The following is a 22,543-nucleotide window of genomic DNA, read 5'->3' on the forward strand; positions in this document are numbered from 1 at the left end:
AATACCCAAGGCTGAGCGTCTACTATCATTGACTACTATAAATAACTGCCCCACACAACACTAGTTTTTACTTCATTACTTTGAAAAGGGCTTGGGAAGAATTGGAGAAGGAAAGTTGCTATGTAAAGAACTAGTCGACTCTATTTCCAGTGAAGACTTTACCTGGTGCCCCACAGTTTTCTTGTGCTCTTTGTTGGCAGCTTTCACAGATGGTCTGGCAGAACGGACGCTGATTTTGGGGGCGGCTCCCTTTATGGTCGGAGTAGCAGGCACAGAATCCTTTTCATCTTGAAATAAGTCAGCTACCATTTGATACTAAGAGGGAGACAGGAAGACCATAAGCATCTATACTATCTATTATGTTTACCAAAGGAATTGCACTCCGAACCATATTGCCGGCCAAGACAACTTGCAGGTGTTCTCAACCTAAACTTCCAAGACTAGGCCTGAGTTACAGGTGAGAAAAGGGCAACCAAACAACATGACCAGGACTAAAAAAAAAATCTTGCATGTGCACAAACAGCATCAGAGAGGGCCATTAGGTATTTTGTTATGTAGGTTATCCGATGCTGACTTTCATTTTTGTTACAAGACCCATCTGAACAGCTGTGGCATTGAAAGCAGAAATGCAGTTCAAAGCACAGGGATCAGTGAGAGAAAGGACAATGCTCAGTTCATATCACAAACTTCAATTGCGCTGTTATTGTACAGTCTGCTAGGAAACAAGCCTAGTGGCTGGTATCTTAAGGGATTCATCTAGCTCTACATGATATAAAGCTTGCACAACATTCTGTTCTCAAAAAGGATTGGGAGAGTTCTGTTACTGTTTAAAATGTCTCCTCAACATCAGTGACTATCCTTCCCTTTCAGAAAGTCATTCAGTTCTTCATGCAGCAAGAAACGCTGTCAGAATAATGTTCCAGTGCTGTCAGTGACTCACGGCATATTGCTTGCTATTTCACTCACTAAAATAGAGCCTGATTTGTATGACAGACTGAAGCTTGCTGGTTCTGGGATTTCAAAGCCAGCCTTGTCTGTCAACCTGATCAGATCAAATTGGCACCCACCACCCCAGTTTCTTGAATTTCACCATTTACAAAAACAGTACCAACAAAAGACAAGGGCAGACCTAGACCACCATTCTGCTGCTATTGAATCTCCTCTTTCAACGCTTTGGAACTAAACCAGATGGTCTGAAAGCCTTGTGCCTCTGGCCACAGAGCACCACCATCCGTGTGTAACACAAAAAAGGAGCAAACGTGAAAGTTTTACAAAGCCAGGTAAAATGGGCCAGCATCTTCAAATTTCAATTAAGTTAAACACCTCCAGTACATACGGGCATGTAAATAAGTTTTTCAGAGGTGCTGAGGTCTCACCTGTCTCATTCAAATCCAGTTACATATCTATTTATTCAGCTTTCCCCTTCAAACTAGAGCTACATTTAAATTATGGGTGTCTGAACGAAAAAAAAATATACAGTATCTTTTATCCATTGCTGTTATTTACTATTGCCTGATGCGGAGACTACTAAAGTAAACTGCAATATGATTCAACTGTTCAACCAGACATTAGTTAGCAAGGATCTGTAATTCCACCTCAATTCAAGCACCCTGGGGCAGGGGAGGGGGTCAAGCACACACACACTACGGTAACTAAACGTGGCATTAGAACCTATGTAGACTAGAACAGAACAGACTGCAGCCTTGTGGTGCTTATGATGTGGCATGCACAGCAGATAAGTGCTTAGAGAGAAGTACAGTAATAACAGGAAAGCCCTGCACAAACCCACGTACTTATTCGTTATGCCGCCCCAGAAAGGTCTTGTGGTAAGGGGTGAGGACACTACCTGATCCCCCTACAAACAAGGGGTTAACCTGGGCTCAGTTTTTCCTTTCACTTTGCACAGGTGCTCAGGGGAAAGATTATAAACTGGCTGAGGGAGTGGGAACTCACCAGCATCATAGGACTGGGTTAATCCTAGGGTGGGGAAGTTTAATGTTACTTATCCTCTCCTCACACTTGTTTTCCATTGAATCATCTACCTGATGGACAGTAACACACACGTAGGCACTCTACTATTGAGAATGGGTAGTAAGTGCATGCCCCAATCTAGGCAGCAGATCCTCAGCTGGTGCAAATATTCAGAACTCCACTGAAATCAATGGAGCGACAGAAGTTGGCATCAGCCCCTAGATGTTTCAAGATTTTAAGTTCCTTGAGGCAGGACCAGTCTTTCTTTGAGTCTTGTACAATGCTGAGCATGCTCGTGGCACTTAATAACGATAATGAATTGTTATATTCTGTCTTAACAGCAACTGCTCATGCTTTTGATCTATGATAAAATCAGTTCTCTCTGCTTTGAGCCCTCTCTTTACTTTGTTTTGCTACTACAGGGCTGCTGAAAACTAATTAACTGCTTCATAAGTCTCTTACTGTTTGATTGGCCACAATAATTGCCTTCTAAAGAGTGTAATGCAATTTCACCTTGTTGGGAGTTCTTCAACAAGGATCTGTTTTCTGAAGTGGAAGTGCGTAAGCACTCGTGGTGTTCATTTCTGGGGTTCCCCCCCCATTCCTAGTACCATATTAAGTATACTGGCCTGATCCTGCCTCATTGACGTTTGACTTCAGAAAGAGTCAAATCAGTGCAGAACTTTTTTCTGCACGTGACAGTTTTGCTGATATCTGTGTCCCCCTCTCCTGGTTCACACAGGATGCTAGGTATAACGTTATTACCGCTAATGGAGATTTTCCTTTGTTTCACAGGGAAAGGGGCCTGCATTTTTGAAGCAGGAGGCCCAGATTGATATTTCCATTTACGACTGAAGTCGTGATTGCGTGAGAAACAGCCGATAAAAATAAGATCTAGGTTGCCACTGAATCAATGTCACGACACAGAAAATGCAGCATTTTGGAGGCTTCGCTAAGGGCATGTCTTTACTGTAACGTGTCTGTGCAGTCGCGGCACCAGCACTGGGAGAGCTTTCCCAGTGCTACAAAAAAAACCCATCTCCACGAGGGGAGTAGCTCCCAGCCCTGTAGCACTGTCTACACTGCCACGTTACTGCGCTGAAACGTGCAGTGCTATAAAGTGGCAATGTAGACAAGCTCCAAAACAAAGCAACCTTTGTCCTGTATGCAGATGTATACAAATGCATATAAACTAGTTATATACCTCCACATAAGTGTAAAAATATTTAAAGAACACTCAAGCTACAGCAGGTAGTGCAGTTAACAAGAATGCAAAGTGAAAATAAAATCTCTCTGCCCCTCCCCCCCCCAGAATAAGATGCAGGGTCACTTTAGCTGCAGAACAATGCAAAGTGCTGATAAAGGGTGTCTTTAGACAGCCAGTTTAAAGAAAGAAAGGAGTTATTTGAATGGTCACCTGAAGCTTCAGACCAAACCTGAACATGTTTTGAGACTGTAATAAGTTTAAACAACGAGTCCTCCTTGTGGCACCTTAGAGACTAACAAATTTATTTGGGCATAAGCTTTCGTGGGCTAAAACCCACTTCATCAGATACATGGAGTAGAACATACAGTAGGGAGGTATAAATACACAGCATATGAAAAGATGGGAGTTGCCTTACTCTGAAACCTGTAGTAAGTTTGGCTGCAAAAGAAGAAGTTTTAAACATTATATCCTCCCCTTCTTTCACAGTTCCTTGTGATAGCTGGGTCTGTACGGAACAACCATACTTCATTACCTAAACCAGTAAGTATTGAAAAATCTCACATGGAAGAAAATGATTCCAAAGATTTTTAGCTTAGCTTTTAGGCCAGGTAGGTCTCAAGCAGTATCCACTGAACCTTTGACTTTTTCTGAGACTTGCCTATCATTAATAATCAAAACAATTGTAGTTTCTACCTTCTCAGCTCAAGCCCAAAGGACCCAGTTTTTAGGCCCATTGGCTCAGGCCCCAAGATTAGGCTCTGTTTTTTAAAATTAAACTTGAATCCAGCAAAATGACCCAAACTGAGGAGAACTGAACTTTGCAGAGCACAAACTAGTAAGATGGCCACACAACATTTTACTCTCTCCAGCCAGGTAGAGGCAGGGACCCTGAAGCTACCAATCCCCATCTCAGCAGATGAGTATGTGGGGGGAGAAACAGCCAAGCCCCCTACCTTCCTCAACATGAAACAGGTAGCATTAGAAGAGAAAAATTCCCCGAGGAAGTCTGTGGGACACCTTCAAAGTGCAAAGTATCAACCATTCCAGTAGATACCAAAAGGATAGCTCCCTCTTTCAGCCACTTCCCAGCAACTGCAAGGGAGAGGGGAGTTCCTATCTCCCCAGAGGGAATTAACACCAAATATAGGATTTTAATCTGGGCTAAAGCATGAAAGATGTGGCAGATGGAGAAAGCGGAGGTGTTTTGCGAAAGGGGATGCAGCTAGTAAGAGGTAGTGAGGAGACCCCAGCACAGTTCAATTTAGTGACTGAAAGGTGGAAGTGCTACTGTACTGGTGATGGGGGGGAGGAGAGGGTGGGGCGGAAGTGATGGGGCTGATAAAGGATATTACTCTTACCTGGGTCCACATGAAAATGGCACAAATAAGGGCTCAGTTCAGAGGGTAATGTGTGAGGTGGTACAAGTTACGAGATCGTAAATGGATATAAAAGTGAGCAATGGATGTAAATTGCTGTCACTTGTATGCTTAGAGTCTTAACCAGAGAGCTGTTACAGGAATGCAGTTAACAATAAGAGCCCCCTGCTGCACGCTTCAGTTTAGGGCTTGTGCTCATGCAGACTTAGTGTGCAGCAAGCTGAGCTATGAATCTGCAACTGAAAGTTCCATAGCAGGCTTTGATCTACTGTGTGCTGTAGCAGGGTCTACGCAGCCAGTTAGTGAGCAGCAGGCTAGTCCGCTCTAGATTCACACCCCAGAGCTTGCTGTGCACTAAGCCTTTACGCTTTCTTCCAGCTCCATGGCACAGAGGTGCTGGAACAATCTGTATAATGGAGATACCACTGAATCAAACTGTGAACCCTGTATGTGGTGGAAACTGCTTCAATCCATGGGGTGTGGCAGGGCACCCAAGACCCCTAGTTTCAGCACCCATGCCTTGCCATGTAAATCACAACAGCTTAAATTCCCTTACATGCATTTGGTCACTGGTAATTTACACCACCTGGCACATCACATCTGCATTTGGCTCTGTGAAATTAAACTATGAAGAAAGAATTGGGGAGAGGGAAAATATCTTGGTAATAAACCCAGTACTGGGTAATAAACCCACAACTCAGGTTGTTCAATACTAAATGAGTGAACTGTAGGTGACAGATGTGTATCCGGGGTTCAGGGCTGTTCTAATAACTGTTCCCCTCCTCAACTGCAGTGTGAATCTAAGGGTTACAGGATAATCCAACAGAAATCTTTCAGACATTATCACCGCTGCAGGATTGCTCATCACAGCATGCAGGGAACTGGCTGAATAATTCACCATGCGGCGCCAATTTCCTACAGATTACCTGGCGTTTTAAGTAAGCTCTAATTATACAGTTTTTCAAGGTAAATTGTGCAGGCTTCCTGAGGACATGAAGCTTTTGACTTTGAACATTATTAAAGCCCACTTCCACAGTCATTAGACCAGAAATTACCCACGTGGAAAAGAAAATTGCACACCTCAGCGTTTTCATATGAATCTATCATTGCACACAGAGCAAATTGCTGACAATGCTCAATTAGTTTCCCATTCTGAATCTAGCTATATTTATATCGATATTACAGCTCCTGCTTAAAGTCCGCCCAAGAAGGGCTTTCAGTTGTTTCCCCTCTTGTCATGTTCTTGCTCATTTTGTTGTGGTTTTGGAGGTCACTGGTATCCCTGCTAGTTGTTAAACCAAGGAAGAAAGGCACGACAAGGCTCCTGGGAAATAAACCAGACTTGAATGGCCTTGCTCCATAGCTAATGGGACATGGAACAGACTGCAGGAAACAGATAAATGGCAGGTTAATTTCACTTCATTGAGAGGCTTCAGATGAATGGAAAGAAAAAGCCAACAGAGACAAAAGGGGCCTACAGCTGAACAGGCTACACAGATGTCTGTTTGCAAGGTTCGGAGGGAATTCAACAATTAGCCATATTAGGAATGACAGAGAGATTAACAAATGCTTGCCCTGATCTGGGCTTTATTGGTACAGGATTCTATAGCATGGCTGCTCTCAGGACACCAAAGTGCACTTTCTTGTCGAACAAATACTGTGCCGGCCCTGTGCATACACAGCACTAGTACTCTGACTGATGTCAAGACTTTGTTCTCCAGAACTGCAATCTGTACCCTGATTTTAGGACTTTTCAAGTCTCAGTTCAATGGCTGGACTTTGCAGAACTAGAGGACTGAGTTGGTAAAATGAAAAACAAAAACAACAATAGGGTATTTTCAAGTTGTAGGATGAGAATAAATAGGATTGTGTACCGTAAGGATTGGACCAGTTCAAAAGAATTTTCCAATACCCTTATGGGTACCTCATTTTCTTAAAATCAGGGAGTCAAAGGAAAGACCGCCTTATTTGAATTTTAATCAAAGCCATTTGCGGAGGGGTTTGCATTCATTTAAAGATGCTAAGAGTGTGATACAAAATTAATAGATTAAATCCTATCAGGAGGTAAGAGCAAGTTACTGAGATCCAGGACTGGGTTCTATTCTGGGTATTGCCACTTACTATCTGACTTAGGACAAGTCATTTAGCTATTTGGTGCCTCAGTTTACCCATCTGTAATTAAATATCAATTACATTAGAAGGCACTGAGCTGCAAAGTTTGAATCCGGTTCTGCCAAAACGTGGGTGTTTGGATCTGGGGTTCTGGTACAGGCCCATCTCTTAATAAATATTTGTACACTGCTTTGAGATTCTGAAATAAGCAACCTGTAAATGCTAAGTCCTATTATTGTCAAACTTGACTTTTTCCGCTGATCTCATTGAGACCTTAAAAAATTAAGCTACATTTGAAGCAAATGTAAAATTAACAAGGCGCTCTCAAATTTGGTAATCTCACTGATGCACATTAGAGCTCTCCTATCTATTTTTAATGCATGTGCTAAAGATGTGGACACTCCACTCTGTTACATGCTCCAGAAGCCAATTTTTTCTTGTTCAAGAAACCTACCAAGTTTACAGCTTGCAAAGTTGATGGAGCCTGTAATCTTCAGAGGCCAAAGAGCCCTTTTTCAAGGAACTGATTATTCAAAGTCAGATACTCTATTAGAATTACTGGACCTGGGAGCCAGTGGATTTATAGGATACATAGCAGAGAAAGCCACAGGGGCAGGTACCATGCAACACTGGTGAGAGATTATAACATATTGCAGCTTTTCTGCCTCCCTTTTCTTGACTCTCAGATCAGTTTCTTTGGCCCTTCCCATTTTTGATGGTCACAATCCTTCTTTATATTAGCCATTTCCACCCTTTCGGTCCACTCTGCAACTTTCAAATTCTACAACTATCTCAGCTTGTTTGAATTGTGTGGCTGCCTCATTGAGGGCTATGTATTGGCCCTCATTTCCTTTAGCAAGTCTACTTATTTTTACACTTCATTTTGTTCTTTCCTCATCCAAAATAAACAAAATAGAAAACAATAAAACCATAACCTCTGGCACTTTTCCCAGTTTCTTCACTTGAGAATCACTTAAAACTAATCTTCCAGTGCTGAAAGTGTAAACCTCAGTTAAAATAGCAAGCTGAATGTACATCCTGTTTGACGACACCAGCGTAACACGTTGCTGGAGATACTGAGCGCTGGGAACCACAGCATTACCCCGTGACACAGCAAAGGTGAGCTTTGCTGGAGATTACATTGTCTGTCAGCTCTCTGCCACACCAGTCTGTCTTCCTCACCAGCAAGCTCCTCCAGGCTCTCTCAGCCCAAACCTTGCCTAGCAGGAAACAATCAGTGAACTCCAGCCTCCAAGCTCCACAGAGAGGTTTCCCTGCAATGCACAGCCCCTATCACTGTTCATTCAGAGAAGGTATTAAGTTTGCTGCACTTTTAAAGATTCAGTGCATTGCAGCTTATTAACTTAACTGGAGTAAACACACTCTTCAAGCGCAGCATGGACTGACTTATAGTAAAAATAAAACAAGTTTATTAACAAAAGGACATCAGTTAAGTGACATCATGTAGCAGGGATAAAAGGAGAAATGGTTACAAACATCAAAAATAAGGATGTAAAAGGTTAACCGGAAAGCATAGCGTTACTGGTTAACCACCTTAACCGTTATCCCCCGCGGCACCCGGCCGGAGTGGCACCACCCAGACAGAGCAGGCACAGCCATGGCGCCTGGCTGGAGTGACCTCAGCTCCAGCCATGCTAGCCAGACGGGCCCGAGCCACTTAAAGAGTTAACCGTTTAAACATTTTAAAAGCATTTAAACGCTTAATTTTTAAAATGGTATTTACATCCCTAATCTAAAAGTGATGACACGCATCTAAAACTTAAATCTAGCATGATACAGTCTTTGTTCAAGATCGTTTCTCTCACCCTTTCCTTTTGCTTTTGCTGGACAGGAGCCATCACAAAGATCGAATTGTTTGGTTCCTTTGTCTCCTAAGGTGAAGGAGAAAGATGGAGTCTCTCTCTGTCTTTTCCTTATTTCCTCAAAGGGATTGTCTTTGTCTTACAGGTCAGGAAGCCCACCTAGGGCTCAACTCAGCTCTGCTTGCTATGTCCCCCAGGGAGTCAGCGCCATGTTAATTTTGCAGTCTCCTGTGATTTTACAATGCAATTGCCCTTACTACAACCTCTGATGGAAATGAACAGTCCATTGTCCATGTCTCTGTTCACATATGGCTTGGTTTGCTACCGAGCCAGAGGTTTTTGCCTTCCCCTTTGTCTGGAAAAAAACCTTTTTTCGTTTTTCCTCCTTTGTCTTTTTACAGTCTCTAGAACATAATATCAGAGAGTATCCATAATTCCTAGTACTGCTATAAACATTTCAGTGATATTAATAACCAGCATGTTATTAGTTTTCCAATTACATCGCATGACACCTTTCAGATACAGATTATAACAGTAGTGAGTTTGGATATACTGAGCTGGTCTGACCAACTGAACTCACTGCTAGATACCAGGGAGCCCCTTGCCTTCTGGCATTGGGATGCTCTTAGTGTCACAGAGATCAAGGAACTTTTTTGTTGTTCGCTGTAAACCTTAACGTATCACTTGTTAATGTTGCACATTATAGCATATATAGGCAGTAATGTTATGGGAGCTGTGACAATGTTTGGAATTTCTTGTATGCAGATTCCTTGATATTTCTACCTTAATGCTATATTAACGCTCTATTCAATAAAAATGAAAAAAAAATAGAGTTGTGAACACATAGCTTACATGGAAGCAACAAGCGTAACTGTGCCATACTACAGTGAAGTAAAAAGTAAATGCTTTTTCATCTACAAGCATTGCATTTATGGCCCAGGATAAAAGAAATGCTCTGCAATACCACCTGCAACATATGGGTTTAATTCCTGATCATGGTCTTTTAATCTCTGGATCAGCCAAGGCTGGAGGTGCTTCAAAGACCATGCACATAGTCCCAATGGTGGGAGAGAGAAAGAAAAGAAAGCTTCATTTCATTGAGCAGTGACACTTCTTTGGAAGTGAAATCACTCCCATGTAGACATCCAGCACAAATCCCATGCATCACTTAAATCCTCTTGGGCTGGCCCTCTGTACTGGGTGATCTTTACCCTGACTGACTAAAGAGTAGGGTCAGCAGGTTGTGAAGGGAGTTCCAATCAAGCCAAGTTGACTGAAAGATGGTGGTCATGATTTAGGACCTTCGGCATGGCAGGAGATATACAGCAGAGAGGAGATTGCAGGTTACATGAATGAAGAGAACACCTGAGTAAAATGACAGCTTAAGTTCACTTTTTACATTTACTTTTTATTTTTGCTCCTGACCGTGTACTGTAAGAGCTTTTGCACACGCTCCTGTGTGTTTTAAAATGAGCAAAGATATCAAAACAGTTCAGCAATGCCAACTTTGGTTTAATGTGGACTATTTTCCAATCCTTCTGCTCTTACCTTGCTGGCCTTCAGTATGTTGATCTGTTCTTCATATACAGTGTCCCTATTTTTCTCCAGAAATCCATCAGACTGATACTCCACCTACCACACAGAGCAATGGAGAAATGTAATAGTGGTTAAACCCCTCAGAATCCATCTACACTGCAATTAAATACCTGTGGCTGGAAACCATTAGCTGAGTTGGGCTCACACGGCTTGGGCTGTGGGGCTGTAATATGGTAGTGTAGACATTAAGGCTCACGCTGAAGCCTGGGTTCTGGGACTCTCCCAACTCTGGGGTCCTGAGCTCAGGCTCCAGCCCCAGCCCAAATGTCTACACTGCCAATGTATAACCCTGCAGCCCAACTCCAATGGGCCTGAGTCAGCTGACTCTGGCCAGCTGCAGGTGTTTAATTGAAGTATAAACCTATCCTCAGATTAGTCAGCATATTGCAAGTCTCTTGCTGTAATTACAATGTATAATCTCGCATGGTTTTAGGCATCATATATATTGCCATAAACTCATTTGAAAAGTAGTGCATATGGCTGAATGAATGGTGGAAAAGTGTGAGAAAGGTCACACCAGTTTATCCTATTAATGTAAAATATTTGAATGTAAGATACAAGGCATTACAACACTTAATTCAAACACTGTACATTACCCAGTTATTACCCCCTTCAGGATCCAATCCTGTTCCCACTGAAATCAATTGCAAGATTTCCAGGACTCTACCATTCATGTGGCACTCTCTGAAAGGCCCACTTTGGCATTCCTGGTAAGCCAGTGAATAACCACCCATACCTCAGTCTCAAAAGATCTTGGAGAGCTCTGTGCTAGGTCTCACCCAATCTCTCTTGCAAGTAAATTTTTTTTGGAATTTAGAATCCATTATTTTTAAAGTAAGACCTGGCCAAAAAGCACTGGATGAGTCTTCAAAAAGATTGAGTAAAACCTATATTTTTCCTAATTCAAATTCAAGCAAATCACTAACTGTCAGAGATCTCACACGCAGAATTTGAAATGGGAATATCTTCTTTTGGAAAATTTGGTGAGAATGTGCTTAAAATCAATGGTATAATGGAACTCGAGCCCCAGCCTTACCTGTGAATAGCACAATTCACTCAAGTTAGGATAAAGAGACTCAGACTTTATTAAGGACAATACACAGTACTTGGCAGTAGCATTAGTGTCACTTGACTCCTTTATGCTTACTCAGAGCTGATTTTGATTTCCATTTTAGACACAGAGACAGATACATGGGTAACTACAACCTCTTCACAGATTCTTGCCTGCTCCGAGCAATATCTGTCCAATCATGTTTTAAATAAAGCTTGAGACCGTTACTGGATGTTACAGCATCAGCCTCTAAGCTTTGGAAAATCAAAAGTTGGAGTTTTCTCCCTCACAGAGGAGGGAAAATGGTCCCAGCTCCACTCATATCTTACACCTGTGAAACACAAGATTTTTTGGCACTCAAAAAAATGTCCTTGTTTCAATATTTCCTGTACGTAGCAACCTCTACTAACGTTAATTTGACACAGCTTTCTGAAGGAGGTTTGTTTCGTTAAACCAGAAGACTCAACTATCCCTGTTTAAAACTAAGTACAAAATCTAAGGCTGAGATTTTAAGTGCTTACTAAGAGATTTGAATGCCCAATTAAATAAAATGGCAATTTGGTATCCAGATACCTTAGGCAACTTGGAAAGTCATTGCCTAAATAGCTAAATGTGGTTTTAAAAAAGAGCAACTCCTAATGCAAACCCCTTCCATCCTGACTAGTCATCACAAACTCTCGTGTTTAACGTGCTGTGTGTTTAGTATATGCCCTGATACCTTATCTGCAAAGTGAACAACAATGAAGGAGGTATTGGACATTCGAGGTTTTTGGAAGTGCTGGCTGCTGGAATGTCTGTCATATAATTTCTGTGCCCAGTTCTGGTCAGTTCCTTTAGGAACCTAGAAAACACAAAGGAGAGGAAGAAGGTTTACAATTAGATCACACAAGCACTCAAAGGCATAGATACTACACACCTTCATGGTTTCATTACATTATTATTTTTTTAAACATTTTTAGCCCATGTCTTATAGGTGATGGCAGAAATGAGCCTTTAGGAGGAACTGGACTCAGCAGAGGGAGACGGCTTGGTACCAGGTTTAGGGAGGTCGGTCCACACATAGCAGGCAGCATGGAAGATGTCAAAATAGTGAAAGAGAGTGCAATACAGCAGAATTCAAGGCTGGCATCACCAAAGGACATTACATAAGGGAGCACAAGGATGAGTTTATAATAATAGGTATTAATTAAGAAACCAAAACCCTAAGTTATTCCTCCATCTGGATTTCTCAGTGTGTTCCCAGATCTTCAGCTAGTAAAAGTCACCATATCACCATAGAAGTCAATGCCACTCAACTGATCTACACCACCTGCAGATCTATATATAGGTCTCAGACTGAGCTCTTTGGGGCACGGACTAATTCTGGGTTCTGTACAGCTCCAAGATCATTGCTAACAAGGAGTACGGTGAATTACATCAAGAGTGTTGCCATCTGTTGCATTTGTTAATATCTGAGGAACAAAACAGGCCATCATCCCAATCCCTTTTTCAGTAACCCAGCTTGTTGGCCTCACTGCTGCAAAACCATCATCAACCGTCCTCCGTCCCCTGCCAGTGTTCTCATTCAATATTGATGCAAACATTCAAATGGTTTACTCAGGGTAAGACAGTTTGTATCCCTACCAGCAAAAAAGCAGTAATATTCCTATGCTTGGGCAAAGTTTATTAATTGCTCAGGACAGAAATTTAATCGTTTTCAAAACAAAGGCAGCCTTTTGCAACAAAATGACAGGTTTTCACAAACAAAAAACTTAACACAAGATTCTAGATTTTCTTAATAGGCCTACGAAACAGTGATTTGGTGAGAAGTTTTTCAAACTTAACTGTGTCATCAAAATACACCATATTTGATGAACTGTAGGACTAGGTGTCTATCTATATTTGAATTTAAGAAAGACCTAGTAGCCTCTTCACAGAATTTATTATAATATGTGAACTCATTTAAAAAGCACTCTTATAAAAACTGAAATTCCAAGAAATCTCTGACTTTTTAAAATCCCAGACTCCTGCCCAAACCAGTCATACTCGTGTTGTGTATGTGAACGTGGCTTGGCTGTTCTCAAATATCTGAAATAAATGACTTTCTTTAACAAAAAATAAAGCAGACCAATAGTGCTGTACCGCTTATCGGGAACTTCCAGTTTCATACTTTTTCATTTTAAACCATATTGTGAGAGACCTTAATCCCACTAAAGGGCACAGGTGGATTTTTTTTATATAACCTCTCCTGCCCCACACCCCATTCAAAGAATTGCATGCCCCCTTGTGATGTGATCTCATTACATTTAATGGCTAAGCAAGATCAGTCCGGGAAAGTACTTCCATCTATCTTAGGTACTTATATGGGGGTCCTAGGATACAAGGGGTGCTTCCCTTCCCTGCCACCATGTGACTCGGGAAAAACTGCAGAGAACAGCCAGCCCGAGACTCCAGCCAGTAGGAACAAAGCAGCCAAAGCAGGGAGCTCTGGACATTCCAGTCAGAACTGAAGAAAGCTCTCTGACTTCCCCCGCCCTGTGCGAATTGGCTGCTTGCTCCAACCTTCTCCCTCCCTCCAACCTTCCCCCTCTCTCTCCTGAACCTTCTTCAGAGTCACTGTTTCCCTGGAGAGAGTCCCCCATGCCTACATTCTTTGTTCCTAGATGTATACATTTACATTTAGCCATATTATAATGAATATTATATGCTTGCACCCAGCATACCGAGAGGTCCAGGTTGCTCTGTATCAGTGACCTGTCCTCTTCATTTACCACTCCCCCAATTGTGTCTCATCTGCAAACATTAGCAGCGACGATTATATGTTTTTTCTCCCCCAAGTGATTGACAAAAATATTAAATAGCATGGGGTCAAGAATCAATCCTTGCAGGACCTCATTAGAAACATACCCACTCAATGATAATTCCCCATTTACAATTACTTTTTGGGGCCCATGATTTATCCGTTTTTCATTCATTGAATGTGTGCCAGGGTCTCCATGTGGAAGATGGGTAACTGCCTGACAAATGAGACCTGCAAATAAAGCTGTTTATTGTTTTAAAGATAGGTTTTCTCTGACATGCTTTTGTTCTGAACAAAGAGTACTTTGTTTTTATGAGAGCTGGCTCCTCACTGGTTAATCATGTCACTGTCCCGACAATTACAGTAAACTGTAGAATTCTGCAGCCCGAGGCCCACTCTAGAAGGGAAGTGTGTCTCTCTCATGGGATTCTGCCTGAAGAGAGGTGACAGCTAGACGCCCGAGATCAAAATGGGGGGCCCTCAAGGAGGTCACAAAAGGATCAGCGGTGCAGTTAGCTCAGGAAATGTGACACTGGACGCCCCACAATCTTTAGTCTACTAATCCTCACAATACCCCACGAGACAGGGAACTGTTCTTAGCTCATTTTACACAAATTTTACGGTCTTTTTTCTTTGACACAAAGATTGAGTGACTTCACCAGGGTCACACAGGAAGTCACACAGGAACAAAGAATTGAACCCAAGTTGCCTAAGTTCCAGGCTAATGCCCAGGCACTGGGCCATCCTTCCTCTTGGCTGTGAGACTTAGGTGCGGCAGAAAATGTTGATGGTGACACTTTACTTTGAGCCATTACAGCCTCAATATGCCATCAGGCTGTTAAGGGGCACTGAACAGCTGTGGGAGAATGAGTCATAGAATGAAAAATCACTGACCATTTGTTATTATTAAAGATCCCATAGCACTTTTCACACAGTCGGGGTGTTAGTCCCCATTTTCAGACCAAATAGCATTTATCTGATTTCAGTCTGCCTAGCTAAATTGCTCTCATAGTTTTAACTTCACAGGGTATTGTACATGTCCTCTCCTACACTGGTATGAAGATGTAAGATCTTCAAACCAAGAAAATATATAGTTTGTACAGCACCCTATATTAGTTTATTAAATTTGTAAAGTGCTTTAGGATCCTTTTGGGCAAAAAGTTCCTATATAAATATAGACTGTTGTAATATCTTAAATAAATATATCCTATTTGAATAAGCGACTGACCACTTGCTTTGTTACAGTAGGTGCTAACAACAGCATTCTCCGCAGTCACCCTCAGGAGGCATTTCCATTTCTGTCTGTTCATTTAAATCGATGCAGCATGTGAACCTGTTGAGCCTCTGCTAAGCCAAAACCTAGGGGAATGAGTTATGTCTCCTCATACAAAGCCTTGGGATCCCATTGCTCAGCATGATGCACTGAATGCCACCAGGCCCATCCAAGGCATTTTAAACATGGCTTATTCCCTGTCGCTATTAGAGTGCCTCTGCCTTCCCTCTCCCTGCACAAACTGGCCAAAAAAAATATAACATAAAAAATAAAGAGAGAGAGAAAAGAAAGCCTTAAGGAGAGCAGTCAACTGTGATCAAGGTCACTTTTGTTGCTGTCTCATGGCTGAGATGTTCAGCCTAAAGGAAGCTGACGAATTCCCAGGGCTGTCAGTGGAGACAGTTGAATGAAGGGGATATTTTATAAAAAACTACATTCTTAGCTGCATGCATGTGCCACACTTTCATACAGTTATGGGAAAATCTCAGAGAAACAAACCCAGCAGCATGCATATGCCTTCCATGGTGGTTATGCAGCAGAGGCATATTTGTCTACCACTAAGTTAAAGGAAGTTTGTTCTACTAAAATCAATATCCCGGGGAACAGACTGGTTGCTTAATCCATCAAAAAACGTAAATGAAGCGCCACTATTCTCTGCTAGTCATTCCCTATAAAGGATTTTTTTTAACAGAAAATAGTGTCACCTATTCAAACACTGGATCAAAGGGTCAGGAATTCTAGGAAATGCAGCTAAATACAAGTGGTTTATATTTTCAGACAGCTGTTGGTTCGACTTCACCATGCCGTCAGTGCCTTCAGTTCTAATCAGGATCAAGCATACGTTCTGTGGGACTAAAATCCGTGTCGCGCTGACATTTCTCACTCCTTGATTTTTAACCCTGATTACAGCTTTGCTAGCAGTGTAAATTTACAACACTGTGACGAGGCCTTTTCATTATTCCTACCTCATTTCATCTGACCACAACACTGGTGCCAAATGAGATGTATGGAACTAAAGTTGACTATTTCACTGACTGAGGCAACTGGGCCCTTTACACTATTTACAATGCATTTATATCAAGCACCAACAAAAATGCATCTCAGGTTTCCCCTAGTGGGTAAAATTTGTCTTTGTCAGCAGTGAGAAACTGAAAATTTTAACTGCTGTGAGAGAAAGATGAAGGGTTCTTTCAATCTTGCATAGACATATATTCTTTATGGTCTGTTTCTGATTTTGAATCTATCATGTTTTCCAAGTTACCGAAAGGTGCTCTATAAGGTCATCAAAGCACTTCACAAATGAGGCATATAAAACACAGACACCTATGGGATGGAGGGCAACAATTAACCAATGCACAGCACAAGCATGACACTCAAGAGAGCAGAATTTTGCCCGTGGACAACAGGCCAAAACCGCAATGGAACCCTTTATATCAGGGCTCCCCAAACTTTTCATGGTAACACCTTCCTTTACCTCTATCCGCGCCCCCTCCCCTGGGAGCCAGGGTTGGGAACTGGGCCACGAGGACAAGGGTAAGGGGGGCAAGGTTGGGGCTGCACGTGTGGGCGGGGCTGGGGCCGGGGCCGGAATGGAGCCATGACCAAGGCAGAGATGGGGGCCGGGAATGGAGGTGTGGTCAGGGGCCGAGGCCAGGGGTGGGGCTAGGAGCAGAAGCTGTGACCCAGCCTCAGTCAGGGGCCAAGGCTGGGGACAGAGCTGAGGCTGGAGCCAGGGCCATGGTTGGGGGTGGGGCTGGAGTTGGGCTGGGTGACGCTCCCTCCCTGCCCCCCCAGGGGGGCTGGCTCAGGCCCCTCTGCTCCCACCCAAAATGTTCCTCCATGGCCCCCTAGTCCCACAGTTTGGGGACCTCTGCTTTACATAACCAAGGTTTTCTGTGAGGATAAAGTGACACCACCACTGCCAAAAGCCCCTTATACAGAATAAATTGAGAAGAACTCAGTTTATATAAGGGGCTTTAAAAGCAACCACATTTGGGAACCTAGTTAAATATTCATCACACAAAAGGGCAAAAGGAAAAACATTAAAAGAATTGGTAAATTTTAAAATAATAATAATTCTATCACAACTTCCTGCTGGGGAAAGGAAGGGAGAAAAAGAGCCACACAAGACAGATGATAATCACGTTGCTTAATGCAGTTTCAGGACGCACTCAGATTCCATGGTGATGGGCACAGTGTAAGAAGCTGAACTGAACAGAACTACACTGTAAGCCATCCCTGTAACGTTGATGGTGATGATGATCTATGATAAGTATTTCCACTATAGTATATTCTGCCTAATAGCAATCCTGATACGAGCAACTGCCAGTTAGTGGCAACATATTGCCGGGAACCAATCCCATCCCATTAACAGAATTCAATATTGGCAATGGTATGCCACTTATCAGCACACCGCCCCCCCCCCCCGCTCCTTTTTTTTTTTTTTTTTTTAAAAGAAAGAAAGTCCCTACTTGCTGCAGGCAGGTTTGTGAGGCTGCAGCCAGGGAAGGAAGCACTGAGATATGCCTTTCCTGGCTGTAGCCCTCAAACCTGCCTGCAGCCAGGCCACTACTCAGCCCATCTCAACGCTTCCTTTCTAGGGCTGCAGCCCTGCACACAGGATGTAAGAAGCTGCAGGCCAGGAGGAAAGGCAGTAGCGGGAATGGGGGCTGCACACCGGATGTCAGAGCGGCACGGTACCTCTCCCTGTACTCTCCAGGCTACGCCTGCTGGGGGACTGCACACAGGGAAGGAAGCACTGGGATGTGCTGAGCCCTTACCCCTAGAGGGTGAAAGAAGAGGTATGGTGCAGCCCCACAGGTTCCCCAGCCCCCCGCTTCTTGTAGAAAGCACCAGCATCCAGGCTGCAGAACCCTGACCCTGCTGCCCCATTCATGGGCAGATTTGCAGGGCTGCAGTCAGGGAAGGCATGTCCCAGAGCTTTCTTCCCTGGCTGTAGCCTCACAAACCTGCTTTCTGCTTATTACCAACCACTGGTTAATAGCAACTTTTTACTGGCAACTAAGGAGCTGCTATTCTAATATGTGGAGTCTACCGTATTTATAAAAATATTTGTCATTACTAATGAAAAACAACAAGATTGTCAGATCTGTTTGTTCTGTGTTCACACAGGGGGTCTTCGTCCATGTCTAGGGATCCTAAGCACTACTGTAATAAATAATAACAACAATAATTAGTAATGACTCCCCCCATCTCTGGTGCCTGGAAATGGTAAAGTCATAGCCTATCCAGTCTTAAATTATTTGTTTCCAAAGCATCAGATCAATCATGAAGATTTCAAACAAGGAGTGATTTTTAAAATGCTGAAAGGATTATTTAGTTTAGAAAACTAACAGTATATACAATGAAATTGGACAGACCCTAGAAAACATGCACAAGGGAATATTCTAGTAGTGCTTGGAGAGGGACTAGATCACCTGATAAGACTTTTAAATAGAGAGAGATCCTCAGCTGAAGATATAAGCTCTTATATAGCACTTCATCAATGGATCTCAAAGTGCGTTACAAAGAAGGTTAGCATCATTATCCCCATTTTAAGATGGGGAACTGAGGCACAGAGAGGTGAAGTGACTTGCCCAAGGTCCATCCAGCAAGTCAGTGGCAGAACCAGGAACAGAAACAGGTCTCCTGAGTCTCAGTCCAGTATGCTATCCAGTAGGCCACACAGAGAATGCCAGTTGGGTGTTCCTATTTACCTTGTCCCAATATACAAGTACAAGCAGGAAAAAAAAATTTAAAGATAAAAATTTAAAACAATAACTGAAATCTTTCTTTATGCAATGTAGAATTAAGCCATGGAACTCATTGCAACTGGGTAGTTGGAAAAATATCATGTTAAGATTAAAAATTGGTTCAAACTCTTATGGACCAGAATCTTAGTTGGTGTAAATCAGCATAGCTACAACCTAAATAAAGCTACACCCATTTACACCTTCTAAAGGCTGTCCATGCTATTTTTAGCTTTTCTCCACCCTCTTATCGCTCTGACTCTGCAATAGGAAATTGGGGCATTTAATCCCACTGACATACAACATTAACACCTACCAGATACACATAGGGCGTAAGTCATGCACTTCACAGTGGAACCCACTTATTAGAGAGTTGGACTTTATTATAAGTAGAGTGAAAATCCACAGGCTTCATTCCTCTTCCCTCAAAACAGAATTTCACTATATTCAAGTTCACTATAAATAGCTTTCATTGTGTTACTGGCACAACGGAACAGGTATATTGTGCAGTATTTTTAAACTTCCCAAGTAGTACCTGACATAGGCCACTATTGGACATGGGTTGTCACCTGTACTAGAACAGGAGTTTGTGTGTCCTTATGGCATTTTAAAGCCTTTAGAGCCAATGATTTGTGTATACAGTACCTAGTCTAATGATAATGACCAGGGGCTACTGCAACAGAAATTAATAACTGATCCATCTATTCAGGATTTTTCAGGATTGGGCCATTTCCTTCATGTTGGAAGAGGTGTCAAATAAATAAAATTCTCCCAGGGTTCCAAGGAATCAGCCAGCAAAGATCAGAGAGCTATTCAGAGTAAAGGAAACATTAAATCCAACCTTAAATCTTTCAGAGAGAAAAAAAAAGAATGGGATAACTAACGAGGCTTATTCAAAGCCACTGATCCAGCAATTAGCATTATAAAAACTAAAAAGGAGAATTTTAATTGTTTCTTTCTTCCCTGAACCGCCAATATAATCTAAAAACCAAGCCCAGCCCTGAGTATGCCAAAGTTCTGCGGCGCTTCGTACGGATAGGGGCTGCACATTCTGTTGCTTCCTCACCATGCTCTGGATGATAACTCAACATGCAAGTCGTTATTCTGCCATTTGATTAGAACTAATGAGGTCCAAACCATAAACCCCCCAGAAGTTCTCCCGCTCTTCTTAACCTACATGCAGCGGTTCATAAAACAGAAATCAGAGGAAGTAGCTGGCCAGTTTTGAAAGATGCCACTTTGTTTTCCAATGGTTTTCTACAGACCAAGCAACCATCAAATCAAGAAAAATGTATTTTTTTAATAGTGAACTTTACACTGACATGTGCAGAGATATCAGTGGGATTCAAAACCAGCCTGCTAAATATTACCAGTAACCTGATTTCATTGCATTTGGCACAGGGATGAATAGCGAGTAACTATACTCTGACTCAACATCCACATTTATAGTTGGGACATTTAAATGATACATAAAATAACTATAACCTGTCCTAAGATACACAGAGAAAAAGTATCCATTACAGAGTCTGGGGATTGTGAAAGTTTCCATGTATGGTCAGAAAAACTCCTTCAGGCAGGGGCTTTTAGAGGGAGTTTCAAATCCTCATGTTGTTGAAGTCAAAACCCACTTGTTTCACTGGTGACTCCCATCTCTTTTTAACCCTGTAGCTATATTCTTGCTATGCTTTGTAGCTTTTTGTATTATTTAGTTCACTCAAGTCCACTGGCATACAAAAGTTATATGGAAGAGGCTAAAATAAAGAACTTGTATACATTAAAAAAAATACGGGAAAAACATTCCGTGAGGCAAGAACTTTGGTGACAAATACCCGACCTCTGCTCTAGCATTTCATTATGTTGTCAGGCCCCTTGACGGAGTTTCAGTCCCAGAGTACATTTATCCACTGTATTAGTGGGCTTGCTTGCCAACTGACTTATTGTACTTTTATACCAACTGCGGCCCATAGCAAAGCAATTCTCTCTCCATGGTGCTGCATAAGAGAAGAGATTTTGCTATTTTATAACAGCAAGGAGGAGTGGTGAGATTCTAAAAATACAAGCTCACCAACTGGGATGTGGGTGAGAGTAGGTTTTATCAATAAAATGGTGATTTCACTCACCATGCTTGCTGAAAACTTTGTAAGGCTGTGGAGTGTTTGCAGGTTATTATAAAAGGGTCCATTATAAAACTGTGACTAATTACACTACTCCCAAGCTACAGAGAAATAACATGGAAACTGCGGGAACCAATGTGTGTGGGGTTTGTTCCTCTGTTTCAGGTTCTATGTCAAAGAGGTGTGGACGAAAAGTAGTAGTGGGTTAGAACTGGACAGAGCTGTGTTCAGGCTGTCCCCATTAGGCAGCAGGGCTTTGTACAACACCAAAGAAGGGTACCATTTATTTTTTTTTATTTATTATATATATATCTATCAGAATTACCATAATGAATCAGAGCAATGGCACATCTAGTCCAGTAGTCTGTCGCCTACAGCAGCCAGTACCAGATGCCGTTTTGAGTTAAAGAAACTTTCCTCCTAGTTCCTGATAGTTAGAGGTCTTCTCAAGCCTGGAGAAAGAGAGGCTTGACAGTGCAGTGGATGGCACTGAACAACTGAGCTTAGATTCATGACCTACTTCTGAGCCAGCCTCCAGTGTGATACTATTTAAGTTGTTCTCATTTGTTAATTAATTATAATCAGAAGCCATAATTGACAAGACAAGACCAAAAATATTCTAAAAATGGGAAAGTCCTCATTTAATTGTTATTTTGCACATCCTCAGAGCAGATTCTATTGGTTGAGCTTGCTTCAGCCACATAAAGCTTCTCTCCCAATGGAAACCCCGAAGGATGGCAGACAAGAAGCAACAACAGGGAAAATTTTCAGTAGGAAGGATGCAATCAAATTGCAATTTGGCCAGTACATCAACCTCTATATTCCCTACAAGAAGGGAGGTGGGATCTTTAATGACCACAAGTCATAATGTCTCACCCAAAACAGAGCACCTCCAGGAACTGAACGTCATCTATTACTGTGATTGGGTATTGGTCCAGCACTGAATCAAAAGGAAGAGTCAAACCACGAAAACGTGCCATACTCCACCATGCCCTCTCCTTTGCATTATTCACAACATACCATTTTACCATATGATTTCATTAGAATGCACGAGCCAAGCAGACCTAAATTAATGCAAACAGTAGGCATTTCATAGACTAATGCTCAGTTAAAAAAAATAAAATGGTCAAGGATACTTAAATACCTAATTAAATAAGATCAGATTCACTTAACCAAGTGAAAAATCTCAGCTCTGACTCACTGTAAATACACAAACAGAAATCCCTGCTGTGCCCGTCTTCATCACAAATTATTACAGCCAACCATCAATAGTATAGTACCCAGCCACTAGCCACTGAAGACAATCTAATATTAAATGGGAAGGAAAGTCAATGTGCCACATAAGAAAAGGAAGGAAGCGAGCGTTCATCTAAGAAGTCACCTCTCTCTCACAAAGGAGGACAGGTCACGCTCCTTATTAAATCCCAGCAGGGACAAAGGAATTTAAATAACAAATATGAAAAGCGTCCCTTTGATGTACCATGACACTTCT

The 22,543-nt window shown here is 42.2% G+C and overlaps 1 protein-coding gene across 4 annotated transcripts in view; it reads right to left on the reverse strand.

The window, feature by feature from the left end:
* Window positions 1-22,543, reverse strand: part of MYO5B (myosin VB) — a 386,415-nt gene that overhangs the window by 125,127 nt on the left and 238,745 nt on the right. For all 4 annotated transcript variants that reach the window (XM_043514976.1, XM_043514975.1, XM_038401609.2 and 1 more), the window contains exons 13-15: window positions 11,855-11,977; window positions 10,038-10,121; window positions 163-315 (exon numbers count right to left, since the gene is read on the reverse strand). In XM_043514976.1, the coding sequence (XP_043370911.1) occupies window positions 163-315; window positions 10,038-10,121; window positions 11,855-11,977 (360 nt within the window). The remainder of the gene's footprint in view (window positions 1-162; window positions 316-10,037; window positions 10,122-11,854; window positions 11,978-22,543) is intronic.

Source organism: Dermochelys coriacea, chromosome 5 (assembly GCF_009764565.3).
Source record: "Dermochelys coriacea isolate rDerCor1 chromosome 5, rDerCor1.pri.v4, whole genome shotgun sequence".
Lineage (NCBI taxonomy): Eukaryota > Metazoa > Chordata > Testudines > Dermochelyidae > Dermochelys > Dermochelys coriacea.